Source organism: Mercenaria mercenaria, chromosome 3 (genome assembly GCF_021730395.1).
Source record: "Mercenaria mercenaria strain notata chromosome 3, MADL_Memer_1, whole genome shotgun sequence".
Lineage (NCBI taxonomy): Eukaryota > Metazoa > Mollusca > Bivalvia > Venerida > Veneridae > Mercenaria > Mercenaria mercenaria.
The window spans coordinates 50,124,677-50,140,858 of NC_069363.1; the positions used below are offsets into that span (position 1 = coordinate 50,124,677).

The following is a 16,182-nucleotide window of genomic DNA, read 5'->3' on the forward strand; positions in this document are numbered from 1 at the left end:
TGTTAATATAACTAAACAGAACAGAACATACTTTCTATTTTTTGTATACACAGATTACTAAAATATGTCCCACCTATTACGTTTACCTCGTTTCTGAATTATCAGTGTCGAAAAGTCAGTGTCTACAAAACAGTGGCCCAAAACAACTTAAAGGACACCAAAATTATTAACGTGTCCACCCTTAAAGCACGAACTTCGCGTGGTGTAACTAGTAGCATTAAGCTAACTAAAACATAAATTTTATATCAGCTTTAAAAATTTCTGAGTTATAAACATATGAACTGGGCAATAATGCTCAATTATTATAAAGAAAAAGTTACTAACATTTAAATTACTCATACAAGATCAATTTCTGTGTTATCTACATATTCCACACAAATTAGCAAAAAATCGAAAGACTACTGATTTACCTAAAATTAGTTTTAAGAATTTCGTCCATTCACATCCGTATCAGGTGTGATCAGTTGATAAAGATATTGTTCCATGAAAATTATACATACATAATGTAATTCGAGTATACATTGTTATCAAGTCAATTAAATGTCCTCCCGAGGCACCCACACTTGTACCAAAAATCAATTTCTTACGAAGTCGCCGTCCTCAGGGTGCAGTGCGTGTTCCAATTTTTGGTTGATTAATAATGGAAGTATGGCTGTAAATCGTTAATATGATGTAATTTACCCTAAGTTATGATAGCTACTAATCACACCCATGACATCCGTCTTGAGTGTTAATATTCGGCTACTTCTGTTCGGTAACAAATTTTTCACTATGCTGTAACTATGCTGTTTAAGGGACCTTCTACTCATAAAGTAAGTTTGAACTTAAAAAGTTTATCCTGCGAACCAACGAACCTGTATAATTCGTACGATATTGACAGTTTCTTTTCAATATTTTAGACTCCGAACCATAAAATGCCACAACGAACCTGTATGATATTGACAGTTTCTTTTCAATATTTTAGACTCCGAACCATAAAATGGTACAATAAACCTGTTCAATTTCTCTTTTTTGGGGGGAAATTAAGGAAAGCTTTTAGTTTTGTATTATCCGAAGTTCGGCCAGTAAGTCAGCTGAAGTTATTCTAGATCTCGGATCTGTCTTTAAACAGTTCTTGACAACTGGTATCTTTTCTGCTTCAATCACCTTCAGCAAGTTGCGTTTGCGACCATTCTGAAAAACGAAAATTTAACAAAATGATATCATACTTCGTGTAACAGCTTATGTTAATGTCTTTCTACAATAACTGAATATTAACAATAATGGCATATTTCACGGCGTGTGTATATGAATTTATACTTTATACTTTATAACTGATTTCATCGTAGAACAGTTATAATTGATTTCATCGTAGAACTGTCCTCGATAGTTATTTTGACTCTCCTCCTAAATAAGTGACAAATAAAGAATTCAACAAACAATATTTATATGTGAATTGAAAATTGGACTGTTAGTGCATTTTAAGAGGAAATAGTTTTTCCCTTCTCCTCAGCTAGAGACTACCCCCGAAAACCTGACAATAAAGCGAAATTTTTGTATGATTCTATGAAAAAAATGAATGCAAAAATGTACTTTTTCATACTGGCATACCTTTTCAAAGGAAATAACCGATTGTCGGCATTTCGCTGTTATTTAAAGATAATGAAATATACAAGTAAAATTAAAAAGTTCCCTACATCGTCATAGGAGAGCTGTCTAACCCAGACTTCCCACAGTACTAGCCCCAGACTGAAAACATCTGAGGCCTTGCTATGAAAGGTGTTTGCTGCCGAGATCTCAGGTGCCCAATACGCGGGTGTTCCTCTTTCTTGTCCACGTGTACAACTCTGGAACAAAATTTTGGGAATTTTTATCAAATTATGAAAAAAATATTGATCAAATCTGAAAGTCTATTCTTCACAAGAAATGCGGACCGGGTGCAGTTTTAGAATATAAATGATAGCAAGTTGTTAAAAAATTGGACGAACGAAAATTTGCGTATACACAGTTACACGAGACCCTAATATTTCGATCAGTTAAAAAACATTCTTTTCTTGTACAACGTTTTCTGCAAAAAAAGAATGAAAATGAAAAATAAAACAAGAACTGTTACTATTAGCTACAAATGCCCCCGAACATTTATGCCTAGTAATTGTAAAATCTCTTCATCGATGGCAGAGTTATAGACCGGACAGACCATGTTAACGTTTAACCTCTAAGTGTGAACTTGACCTTAGTGCTAGTGGTCTGGATCTTGCGCATGACACGTCGTCTCATTATGGGGAACATTTATGCCAAGTAGTTTCAAAATCCCTTGATAAAGCGCAGAGTTATGAACCGAACACGAAAGAGACCCTGTTAACATATGACCGCCAAGTGTGACTTTGACCTTAGAGCTAGGGGTCTGGGTCTTCCGTATGACACATCTTCTCATTATTGTGAACATTTATTCTAAGTAATTTCAAAATCCCTTCATAGTCTTCATAGATGGCAGAGTTACAGTCCGGACAAGAAGTTACACGGACGCACGGACAGTGCGAGTTTAATATGCCCACTTTCGGGGGCATAAAAAGCATGATTTTCTTTAATTCTTTTCAATGAATCTTTTCTTTGATGCAGGAAAATCCGTTTAACACCCTGGGGTAAAAGATGACTCTCGTCCTTTACACAAAGGCGTAAATTGATTCACATCTGTCTGAAATGTTTGCTTAAAGACAAAGCATGATTTTAATCGATTATTTTGTAGCATAAAGATATATCGTAAGTTTTAAATGCAGATGGTATTAGTCGGCTTTCGAGTAACCGTTTCTATAGTAACCAGACAATCCTTGTTACCACCTTCACAGACTGCACTCGAGCCGGATATTCCTATCTGATCTTACTATTATTGAATGGCTTCTTGTAGTAGTATCTTTTGCGGCATAACCTCATGTTTTTGGCTATTCTACAAAGACCAGAAACTCCCATCCTTCTTTATATTACCGGTTATGCCTTTTATATCATTTTTTTCTTTGAAAACTAAGTAAATACCACTTCTTCGAATTTGGCACAGCCAACATCAGATATGACCACGCTGTAAAGACCAGCAGAAACTCCATTCTTTATCTGAAATAAAATAAGTGTAACCTGTGTCAACGACACCTCTAAACAGGAAAAAAAACTCGGTACATAGTAACTGATATATTTAATTCCATTAGCTAAATTCCAAGTGTATTAACCTCTTCAACAAAACAGCCTCTCTGCAAGACACACATTCTTGTTTTCCAGTGGTGTTTATTCCAGAGTGGTTGCACTGACTACAAGCTTTAATGTTTTAGTCATAAGGAAGAGACTAGACTTGATTATTTTAATAAAAAGATACCATCTTACAGCATCTTCTTATCAAAATGTATTCTAGTTTGAGACTCGCCTTTTTATATAACAGAGTATGATATCAACCGACATTCCTAGTATGCATGCATAGATGATATACTGTTTCTACTTGATATAAAAAGATATACATATTGTACTAGCATATACCAAATAATTTGTGGGTTTAACATCCCTATGAATCACGTTGTTTTCATGTATGAATTTGAGTCCTTCTGTACATTCTTTGGCATAGTGCAGAAACTCCTTCCAGTGTTTTGGGTCGGAAGGTGATCTTGGAGTGGATATCACGTGTCTTTTCAGGTCGCCAATGTACCGCTCCATGACAATACGTAGGTTGAGATAGCCATCGGTAACCGATGTACCAGTTCCAAGAAAATTCACAAGTTTGTCATGACGTTTAGTCGACAGTTGTCTAAACAATTATAAGATATAATAACGAAACTTTTTATTTATTTTGTTTGGTTTAGACCCCAGGTGCCTCTCCGTGCATTATTTCATCACGAGCGGGCACCTGGGTAGAACCACTGACCTTCCGTAAGCCAGCTGGATGGATTCCTCACATAACGGAATTAGTTAAAGCTAAGAAATATTTGTAAAACTTCACTAAAATTTTACCCTGCATATATACATTCCACGGAAAATGAAGTTATGAACCAAGATAAAGTTTGTGATAAACCATATTATAAGTTACCATCAGACATACATAGGTTTGCCTAATCTGCCTGTGATGACATAATTGTTTTGTTTTTGTTTCTAATATATTATTTTAGCTGTTCCTGGTAAGCTAAAGACTAAATCATGTCGTTGTTGAAAAATATCAACTACGAATGTAAGAAAATTGGGAAAATACAAACGTGCAACGCAGTTAAAATGTACTGTAACTAAAACAATCTCGTACTCGGGGGCCTCCGTGGCCGAATGGTTAAGGTCGCTGACTTCAAATCACTTGCCCCTCACCGATGTGGGTTCGAGCCTCACTCGTAGGGTTGCATGGCGAGAAAGCCATCCAGCTGGCTAATGGAAGGTCGGTGGTTTTACCCAGGTGCCCAACCGTGATGAAATAATGCACGGAGGGGCAGTGCACCTGTGTTCTTCTTCCACCATCAAAGCTGGAAAGTCGCCACATGACCTATAAATGTGTCGGTGCGACGTTAAACCCAACAAAAACAAACAAAAAAGACAATCACGTACATAATATCGTAAACATAAAAAAAACACAACCACACATTTACCGTAAACGAAAACGTTTTGAAAATATCGTAAACAAATTTGTTGTAGGGAGGACTAAAACACCTGTTGTGCTAAAACAACAACAAACTTACCGTAAATAGAAACATTCCCTGTACGCATCAACCTCTGTCGGTAGATCTATGCTTCTATCGGAAGGTTCGAGCTTACATCGGAACTCTTTAACGGCCACAGGCTTCTTAAATTCGAATCGATCTGAAACAATATAACAATATCATATGGAGTGACATAATCAGGCTAATTAAACAGATATTTTAATATGTTCAGTTAGCAGTAAGATGATTTAGCACAACTCAATGTTGAACAGGCGCTTTAGTCCTCCTTACCAAAACCCCAGTTTGATCATTTGATAATAATAAAATTAATTGCAACTGATAAAGTATAAGATTATACTAATTAAATACAATAATTGCAGCATTCATTTTTGTCATGATCTGTTATTAACTAGGTTATGTACATAAAGGTCCTAACTTGAGAGTTTCGCTTCATATGTGCAGGCGTTTCTTCCTTGATCAATGGTGCATCTGATATTTTCATTGTTGAAAACCCAGTTGATATCATCTTTTTCAGTAAACTCATGCTTCATAACGCTTTCCACATAAAATTTCATCATGGTGGTGATGAAACGTTTTGAGCATTTCTGACTTGGTTCACTTTTATGACATGTCATTTCCTGTAGTAGTTCTATGACCTGTATAACTTTTTCTGTCTGGTCAATAATAACTTTCTTCTTTGACTCTCCAAAGAAATATGTGTAAAGCGGCGACTCCGGTAACTCACTTTTGCCCTTCAGTTCCTTCTTCGATATGTCCAAAATTCTTTTTGTCTCCCCTTTCATAAATTCAATTTCTTTAGCTTTGAATTTTCTTCTCTTTGCCTCATTGACTGCTCCTTGAATATCTTCCACGACAAACTTTCCGAAAAGTCCTAATGGAATAATTGGAGCTGCCATAAATATTAACGGATTAATAGCTGGTAGCGCTCGAATACCTGCGCTTAATACAACAGGCATAAGTAACGCATAAATACCGTTTCTTAAATTTGCTTCGTCTCTTTTCATCTCCTCAAGACCAGATATTCCCGACTGTAGCTTTCCCATTCTTTCTTCTATATCTTTATATATTTTTCCTAACTCCTTTTCGTGTTGCTGTCTTAATTTTGTAGTCGCGGATGTAACTTCACGTTCAACTTTTTCGGCTATCAATGTATGTATTATTCCAGAAAGTTCTCCCCAGTCGATTTCTGCATTCGGAATTCTTGTATTGATTTCATTCAAGTCAAATTGTATTTTTTGCAAACCTTTTTCATTCCGTAAAAGGACATCTCTCAGTTCGTTCCATGCCTTCCTACGTACATCAACATCAGACAATTCTCTTACATCTCCTTGCAGAACCATTGCTTCCTCCTTGGTTGTTTTAAGCAAGTTATCTAACTTGTAAACAACTGGAGAAGACTCTTGTCCAAGCTTAGCCAGGGTATGAGCAATTTCCAACATCCTCAGAAGCCAACTGCAAACAAACAATTAAACGAAGTTATGTTCGCAGTCATAGCAGAAGAATTTAAGAGGTGGACTTTTTGGGATATGATAGCTTCAGTAACCGCTAAATCTAAATAAACTTACATACAATGTTCCTCAAGTGTAATTCGCATTGTCTGTAACAGAAAGTCTTGTATCTGATGTTTTCTCTTGGTATCTTCCACATGGTCTCTCAATTCCTGCATAAGAACAAGTAATGTGTAATATGTCGGAAAATTTATTTAAAAATGCTTAATAGTTCCTGATCAGGTTAGTCCTCCTCGCTATTTGAAAATGCTTACCTGACGCTGAACATTCATATTGCAATGATAATCATGAAGCAGGCAAAGATCAATTTCTTTTAGTGAAACTTGTAAATACTTTGGTGATAACATTGAATTTAAAATCAATACAAGTATCTTTAATTTGAAACATTAGAGTCTAACTTAACAGACCACATGGTCGTTGAAATAGACGCAGTAATAAAGAAAGTAACGATATCTATTAAATTAATTTTCTTACTTTGTTTGCTTGAAATAGAAGCACGTGTTCTTTGCGAGTCAACGGCCAAGTTTCGGTTAGCTTTTGAAGAACTTCTTCCATCAGTTTCTCTGACGCTTCTCTGTCCCCCATAACAACATCTGCTTTGTTGGCAACAAAAAGAGATAGGTCAGGGTTCAGATCCATATTTCTTCTTTTAAAGACTTTTTCTACATCATGCATCAACGCTTTTACCTGCAATACGAAAGAACACACTTACGTTACGTTTACATAATTTGCAGCGCCATTGCTAATCTATTATTATTTAACATTAATATTTCTACAGGAATTTTAGTTATTTTTCATTCAAACACAAGTTCTTTGGACAGACGGCACATGCACAGTTTATATTTCACCACAAAAATTGATATTGGAACTTAAGTTAGTCAATGTCAGTCCAATATTGACATAATAAAAGTGTCTTAACTTGATGTCCACTCATTATATACATTGTAATTACCCCACGTTTCTTTATGCCAGTATCTTTATTTGTGTCGAGGATGAATATAAATGACTGGGATCTTGCAACTTCGCCAATCATGCCAGTATATTCGGGGCTGTCTTTCTCGTTATCTTGTAGGTCTATACCAGGACAGTCAAAAAATACAAACTGAAACGCAGGTATCTGAAACATGGAGTGCACAAAGAGGGTTACCTTGTTGATTTCCCTGATTTTGTTAAAGATTATTTTGCTTGCATAACTACCCTTTAGTTATTTTATTTGCAAGGTTTTAAACCGTTACAGTTATTGCTCAACTTAACTTTTCACTTAGCAGCTTGAAATACTAAGTGCTTTTAACTTGTTTAACTTTGTACAGGCAAAGCCCCAGAAGATTTTCTCCGAATGATATGTATTCATTGTTTTTTTAAGGATTTTACTTTCTGTTTTAACACATTAAACGTACATAAACTATTATTGAAGACAGAAAATCCCAGTTAAATCTTTCAAACACATTCATTCTCTTGTTTTGGTGATGTAGATGTAGATTGTAAACAAAATCCCATAAAATCAGGGTTTGATATGTGCTAATTGCTTTTTGCTACTTGCATCCCATGTTTTACTGTTTGTGCTTTGCTTTTTGCGTTTTGCTTTTCGACGGTTGTGTTTAAGATACAGTTCATGCTGCTGAAGTTCAAGATCTGCTTGATTTTTATTTTTAGAAACTGCTTTACGTAAACGTTTAACATAGTAATATAATTGAATGTAATATTTCCTTTTAGATAAAAAGCACAATTAATCTGACTGACGTACACAATCTTATTAATGTAGCATTTTAGGAGAACACACACACAAATGTAAACGCAAAAGCAAATAGCAAAGAGCAAAACGCAAGAAACAAAAAGCAAAACGCAAGAAAAAAAGAACAAAACACAAGAAGCAAATAGCAAAACACAAGAAGCAAATAGCAAAAACATGTCGCGACGAGATTCCTAAAAATGGCTAACTATTCCAAAATAGGCCCGGTAATTGCAAGAAAAACAAATACATGTGTACTATCTGGCTTTTGGCTAAGTTAGTGAAAATTTGTAAGAACTGCTCAAGTTAGAAAGCGGACAACTTTAGTGAACGCTGCCCGCCGCCGCAGGTGTTCCAGTAAAACAACTACGTTCTGTTTCATGAGCGTATAAAAAGTAGACAACAAAAGACATGATTTCCATAAAATACAACTGAGTTCATGGCCTCAGTTTAAGAGCTCATTAATTCAATATTTTAAAAGCCCTTGTAGACATCTTTATAGCTTTTAGTCGATGTGTATGTTATTTCTTTTAAAAAGCAAAACGCAATACAGCAAAGGGCAAAAAGGAAAGCGCATAACGCAAAAAGCAAATAGCAAACAGCATGTCGCACCGGGATTCTATACTATCGCAGGTGTCTTCAAATTACTATGAAATATTCAGACTATTTTTAGAAGGATGATATTGGTGAAAACAAAAGGAACTAAATATGGCGGAAACATTTCCATAAAAAAGCAATTTATAATGCAACATAGAGCATTGTGTTAAAAGTTACCTGACTGGTGGCTTCTCCTTCAACTGAAGAAATATTTTCATTCCCAGCTGCTTCCTGAATATTTTGATCTGCTGAATCTTGTTGATGTCGTTGTTTTACATACGTTTGGTTGGTGTCATCATCAGCTTCAGACGGGTGTCCATTATCATTAGATCTTTGTCTGTGTTTATGATCAGTTCCGGCATCATTGTTCTGCTCTTCAGCATCAGATGTGTACTCATGTTCTTTATTTCCTTGTCTGTCTGTATGGCAGTTTCCAGCGGCGTTATGCTCGTGATTACTTTGGTAACTTGCTGGTGCAGATTCACTGGTTCGTTCTACCGATGCTCCAGTAGGAACATTTATGCCTGCATTGTCTTGTGTAAGAACTTCTATTGCTATTGGTTTGCTTTTATGCAACTGGGGACCTTCTGTTTCATTGCTTTGGAATGATGTTTCGTCCTTTGAAGTAGCAACTTCTTTCCGATCAGTTTGGTCCGGGTCACGAGCTTCAGCTTGATCGCTCGTGTTAAAGCTACTGGCATGCGGCTTCTGGATATACAATAAACGTCAAATGTAATTAACGACAAACGATCTCCAAAGTGATGTTTACGTTTTATTAATGTTTCAAATATATCTGGTATTCTTAAAAATTATCAGCAAATATGTATGTGATTAATGCTGAAACAGAACTTTTAAATATAGTATTGATGTTCAAAAATGTTTTTAATATATATTGAACAAAACAGCTAACCCGCCATTTGTTATTTTGCAAATACAATGTATCTTAAAAATCTTGAAATTGAATGTACTTTTTCGCTGATATTTTTTTCAATATTTCAATAAAATTAAACAATGACATCTTATGAATACATTCGTTTTCCGACTCAACTCAGTAATGTAAAGACAGAAAAATACACCAGAATATCTAAAATTTACATTCTGAAGCTAAACGTTATGAGGGAAGAAAATGGCATCAAAAACTAAATAACTTTATTTGATATGTGTATGGTGTTTACGCATTTTCTTGTAAAATATCAAAATCTATTCATCTGTATTCTTATAAATAGTATCCAATACATTTCTTGTGGGTATTTGTGACTTTTTTTTAGACATGGGATGTGGTAATAAAACAAATAAGATTGTACCTAGGCGTGAATTGATATTTTTTTAAATTTTGAGATGTTTTCAAACTGTTTAATTTCAGTAATTTTTCGGATATTGGCAAAAGACTAAATAGCAGGTTAGCTGTTTTGTTCAGTAATCGGCAGCAGAGGACAAGGCGCCTTGAAATGATGAGAATGAATGGTTTGGCAGTATTTGCCGAAGTAAATAGATAACAACTAAACGAGAGCGGGTGGAATTCTGATTTTGAATGTACCTTGCGATGTAACTAAACTGCATTTTCCTAGGACAGACTCAGTTAAAAAAAAAGCTTCAAGTTTTCTTCACAACCGTACATCGATTCGGAACAAACTAACATAAGCAAACTACTTATTTAAATCGTAAACAAACCCGCAGGCGGTCTAAAAATTCTTGTGGAAAGTCAGAAGATGTACGAGATCGGCCATCAGGCTCACGTCGTGTTATGTCTTTAACATGTCTTTCATTGGTGTCATCCAGAAGACCCTAAAATAAATATAAATACTTAACATTTACTTTTTATTGAGTAACGCTCGGCAAACAAGAAACAGAAAATTTCTACTTGATTGCATTGCGTGACGACACACTCTGAACTGCGTTGCGTTAGGTTTTGGATTACGTTTCTCAGAAGAAACAAACACAAATAGTTCTATGAAAATACGCATAAGAAGCCTTTTAAATATGAAGTGTTGAAATAGTTGCTTGATCCCGATAAGCACTGTATATGATGCAATTTTCTTAAAAACAGATACAAAATCTCCTTCCCCCATCGGATTTTAGAGGTGTTTGAGAAAACGGCACAACAGTTAGCCATATGAACACAATTACTAAGACTCATACGGGGTACAGGTACATCCATAGTTTTCATTTGATTCGGTATGTAACGGTTTTAAATCATACTTAAAAGCCTGGAAAAGTATCATTTCGTCCTCTTGTTCTACGTAAAATTCACCTCTCAAGCAACGATCTGATAAAGTTACGGCCAGTGTGTTATTTTGCTTGGTTGCGTTCTATGCTTTAAAAGGATCCTCTTAAATATTTATTTTAATATTCCATTCCTATTTTATTTGTGTATACACAATTTATGTGCATGTATATAAATATTCATGAGGAATGATGCGTCGGTTCTTTGAATGTTAGAATTTTGTCCCTTGATTGACTTGGGGGAATGTCGTCCCAACGTAACTTCTTATATCCTATATTTATCATTTTGGGAGATGTTTTCAGATAAGAAGTACATTACATTTTTCATCTTTTCTAGAATATTCTCTGCGAAGAGAATGTTTGGTTATTCTGAACATGCGAATTAAACAATTGGAAGGATAAATTTTCCAAAGGGTCGGGTCAATGAGAAGGCTCGGAATTATGAGAAAGAGGTATACATATTTTACATTTTTCATGTCTTACCTCCAATACTTTTAGAGGCCAATAAATGATGATTCTTTCAACTTTTCTCCCAACGGTTCTTTCAGCTTCATCATCACTGCTGTACACTTTTGTTCTAATATATTTCCTCAGTTCAACCCAATTTACATCTGTACTGTCTTCTTGTAACATAATCATTTTATCATCGCCTTTGTCCTCAAACTTTAAGATAGCCATTCGTAATGAGCTGTAACGAATCTCACAAACCACGTGTGTCACTTTCCCTCTGTCCATAGGAAGGTACTGTCCACCCATTAGTATATTCATGAATGTTGACTTGCCTGCGTTGAACTCTCCTGTGCAAGTGAAAAAAAACAAGGACGAAAGTCCAACAGGAAAAGCCACGCAGTCGCCTATACAGAACTCCACATGGACATATGGGTAAGTGAAACTGTATACACGTACTCAGTTACTGAGCATATGCACACATCTAATATAAATAATCATGATCAAAAGGCTTAAGATATTTCAAGTTTCTTACTTCATTTAAAAGTTTTACAGTGAATTGTCTGTGGCTGAAAAGAAATATCTGTCCCAAGGTCTAAGTCTGTAAATAGGCTGCGAACTACTGCTTGTCATGTCGATTTGAATCTTCAACATTTCAAAGAAAATTCCCACCTTTGCATATGTATTAATTAAGAATGATTTACATGAAACCACCCAAGTCCTGTTGATATTTATATTTTCATTTATTTATATATATATATCTTTTAATGTATCAAAATCGAAAAACTATCCATTAATAAATATTAAGCTTCACTGACCCATTACAAGCACCGCTACTTCTCTCTTCTCCATCTGTTTCACGCGAGTTTCGACCATTTTTATCACAGACATATTGTTGACGGGTTCCAAATGTTGTTGTAACAAAGGCTGTGCACATAGTGGTAAAATGTTTCCTTCTTTTAAAGCTGCCAGTGCGTCTTCATAAATCTTCTGGCAACCAGATGTAATTTCTGCTAGCTTCTCAAGTTCTCGTCGACGCGTACCTGAGTCCGACTATAATCATTGAAAAGAATACGAAATACAAATATAAAATTTGGCATTTTCAGAATTTTGGAAGATATTTAAATAGTCTTCTCTTATTTTGAATACACATCAAAGGAAGAAATAGGATAACGGAGCCTATTCAATGATCTTCTGAAATAGAGTTCCGCTCATAGAGTCCACTTAAGCCAGTGTTGGGACTCAGTGAAAACGAGTCTGCTTTAATTATGCTTGGATGCGTTTTTCGGCGACGCCGTCTAAATTCGTTTTTGTTACCTATGCCACGTGACTTCAGTTTGCAAATCAAACTACTTGATAACGCATTATAGATAATTTATCAAAATGGAAGATTTATGTAACACTCTGCCTGATTGGACGAGAGTGTCAATTTCTTTCACTCTGTTGATTGTGCTACGCTGAGTGAAATGTAGACAAAGCGTTTATCATAAACGACGCTGTTCACAGTTTTAAAGCTAACTTTGGCTCAGTATATTTAGCAAGAATATTGATATATCTCAAAATGATAAGTAAGTTTAATAAATATGATAAAAACCTGTTCAAATACCAACGTATATCAAATTAAAGAAAGAGCTGAATACGGTCTGCGTATCACATGAATAAGGTTGTGATAAGAGTCTTTTATGTAGAGAAATGCTTTTAAAAGATTTTCTTCGATACAATTGTCGTCTGTACATGAAAAGGTTTTATGCTTTTGTGACTTATTCAGATTGCATATTAAAATGAGTACCTGTTTGCTTTGATATATTTATTATAGATTATTTAACTGATTTATAATATATGAATATTTTTCTTTAGTATGGTATGCAAATATTGAACTCAGTTGAAATCTGTTTTATTATATATATGCTATATAATGACTGAATCTCATTACACTGAAATGAAGGTACGCTGCATACAGTTTACCTATGTGATATGACTACGGTTAAACTTTGCTTATGAAAAAGAAATATTGAAATAATTACAAATGTATGTTTTGCTTGACCTTCACTTTTTTTATAGGTGTGACGTCATTGTCTAAAGATTCATGAATAGCGAATATGCTATTTGTTAAAGCGAGATCAGTTGGCCTATTTTAGAAATAGATAAAAATAATAAATAAAAAAATCCTTAAATTGATTTTTTCTCATGTATTCTAATCAAACTTGATTTGTAGCATCTTTATTAGGCCCGCAGCCAACTTTGTTCAGCTGGGACATTTGACCCCTTTTAGGGGCTGCTAGAGCTAAAACTAGAAATGCCTTTATACAGCGTCTCATGAACAGCTTGGTGGATTTTTGTCATACTTGGTCTGGAGCATCATTATAAGGTCCTCTTCCAAATTTATTTATATAGGAACTTGGGTCCTATTAGGGACCACTATAGCTAAAAGTAGTTATGCCTTTCTTCGCATTAACCACTACAATGTAATGGATTTTTATCAAACTCGATGTGTAACAATACCGTAAGGTCTCCTGCTATTTTGTTACAAATGGGGATAGGGACCAATTTAGCTAAAAATATAAACACGTTCAATTACCTCTTCTCATGAACCGCTTCATGAATCTTCATCAAACTACTGCTGTAATTATTCGTCTAAGGATAAACGAAACAAAATTGCAACCCTACGAAACCTTTGCGAAAAATTAAAAGAGAACCATTTAAATTGTTAAAGTGCGGTGTTTAGTTTTGCATTTTGAAAAATGTTAGATGAAAGATGAATGTTAGATGAAAAATTCATAAACTTCTTTCCTTATTACAATTCGTCGACCATCATTTTTAAAGATATTTCTTGTTATACATGTAAAGGATTTTGTATAGATTTATTTTATTGTATAATAAATGTTCTTGAAAATTTAATGCACACGACTCATGAAGGTACTAGTACCTAGCGATGACAAAATCAAGGATGAATATTCAATAGTTAAAGACACTAGACAAAGTCGAGAATCTTATCCACCAAAACCAGTGGTCGAAACCAGGTTCAACACGCCACGACTATTCTTTGAAAAAGTGAAACTTACACTACAGGAACTACAGTAATACATACAAACCTCATCAGAATTGTAGTAACAAATATAACATTACATACCTCATCAGAACTACATTAAACATACAGTAACAATACCTCATCAGAACAACATTATTACATTCAGTAATACATACCTTATCAGAACTGCGGTAATACGTACAATGAGATTATACCTCATCAGAATTGTAGTAATACATACCTCATCAGAACTACAATAACACGTACAGTAATACACACCTCTACAGAACTACAGTAACGCTTACAGTAATACATACCTCATCAGAACTTCAGTAACACGTACAGTAATACATACCTCATCAGAACAACAGTAACAGATAATGTAATACATACCTCTTCAGAATTGTAGTAATAAATAAGAGTAATACATACCTCATCAGAACTACATTTAAAAATACAGCAATATTACCTTATCAGAACTACAATAACACGTAAAGTAATACACACCTCTTCAGAACTACAGTAACACGTACAGTAATACATACCTCATCAGAACTACAGTAACACGTACAGTAATACATACCTCATCAGAACTTTAGAAACACGTACAGTAATACATACCTCATCAGAACTACAGTAATGCGTACAGTAATACTTACCCCATCAGAACTAAAGTAACACGTACAGGAATACATACCTCATCAGAACTAAAGTAACACGTACAGTCATACATATCTCATCAGAACAACAGTAACACGTAGTGTAATGCATACCTCTTCAGAATTATAGTAATAAATAAGGGTAATACATACCTCATCAGAGCTACATTTAAAAATACAGCAATATTACCTCATCAGACCTACAATCATGCATACGATAATGATACGTCATCAGAATTGATATAAAACATGGAGTAATAGATACCTCATCAGCATTGTAGAAATACACAGATGTATACATACCTCATTCGAATTGTAGAAATACATAGAGTTATACATATCTCATCAGAACAGCATTAAAACATACAGTATATAATAGCTCATCAGAACAACAGTTATACATAAAATAATACATACCTCATCAGACCAACATAAAACATACATTAATGACACCTCATCAGAACTACAAAAATACATACAGAAGCAAATACCTCATCAGCCATATTCATAAATATTTATGTCTTACTCCTTTCAGCACAACTCAGACAATGAGGAAAGCATTACCATGATGATAGTAGTCGTGTTTTCTAATGCAGGAAGGATAAAAACAGTAGTCAATTGATTGGATGATACAATAAAGCTGTTATCAGTGAAACTGTTCATACAATGATATGTAGATAAAGTCAACAATTGGTAGGTGTTTGCTTATACATTTACATCATTTTAAAGGTAGACTCAAGAAGAATAGGGTGAGATAATTAAAGACGCGCCGCAAAATAACTGTTGTCCTTTGAATTTCCATGATGGTAATTATATATGATTGTCATGAAAAGATTGAGAAATACAAGTAGCTAGTATTAAATTTACAGTGACATATATTAAGCCAAGACAATGTGTTTAATGACTAAACAATTTATTGAATGAATGTAGCATTATGCACAGTATTGGTGTATTAAGTTGAGTTTATAACACACTTTGTTTCTACAGGGTAAGATAGTTAATTTATCTATGTTTTAAACCTATACTGAAAATATTGACTGAATAAGTTTGCAGAGGAGGTTATGAAAACACATAAATTCAGGCAGGGCCTAAATTGTCCACCTGTATTCCTGCAATATAGCTGTATTATACCAGTACCATCAGAATGATTTTCACGAATTTCTAGTAGAAGGAAAAATACAGGTCACTAGGTTGTGGTGGGTCTTTAAAAATAAGCAATGAGACTTTCTAATACGAAGATGACGCACATGTGAAATCTCATGATTTAGGTTATCTGACCAATATATATGTATTTGCAGGTTAGGTTATCAACTGAAGTTTTCTATAGATTATGATA

The 16,182-nt window shown here is 34.6% G+C and overlaps 1 protein-coding gene across 2 annotated transcripts; it reads right to left on the minus strand.

Moving 5' to 3' along the window:
- Positions 1-324: 324 nt before the first annotated feature.
- On the minus strand, positions 325-15,422 carry LOC123524869 (probable serine/threonine-protein kinase irlB). Of its 2 annotated transcripts, XM_045303397.2 has the most exons (14): positions 15,338-15,422; positions 11,978-12,212; positions 11,196-11,509; positions 10,161-10,274; positions 8,667-9,197; positions 7,116-7,280; positions 6,638-6,850; positions 6,221-6,315; positions 5,071-6,107; positions 4,674-4,794; positions 3,499-3,763; positions 3,010-3,084; positions 1,677-1,826; positions 325-1,173 (listed from the first exon to the last, which is right to left on the minus strand). In XM_045303397.2, the coding sequence occupies exons 1-14, from the start codon at positions 15,353-15,355 to the stop codon at positions 1,036-1,038; spliced, it is 3,471 nt and encodes a 1,156-aa protein (XP_045159332.2). In that variant the 5' UTR covers positions 15,356-15,422; the 3' UTR covers positions 325-1,035. The 2 variants fall into 2 exon arrangements, 1 of the variants encoding a protein (XP_045159332.2); XR_008370212.1 differs by lacking the exons at positions 325-1,173; positions 3,499-3,763 and having other exon boundaries at positions 1,769-1,826.
- Positions 15,423-16,182: the final 760 nt, after the last annotated feature.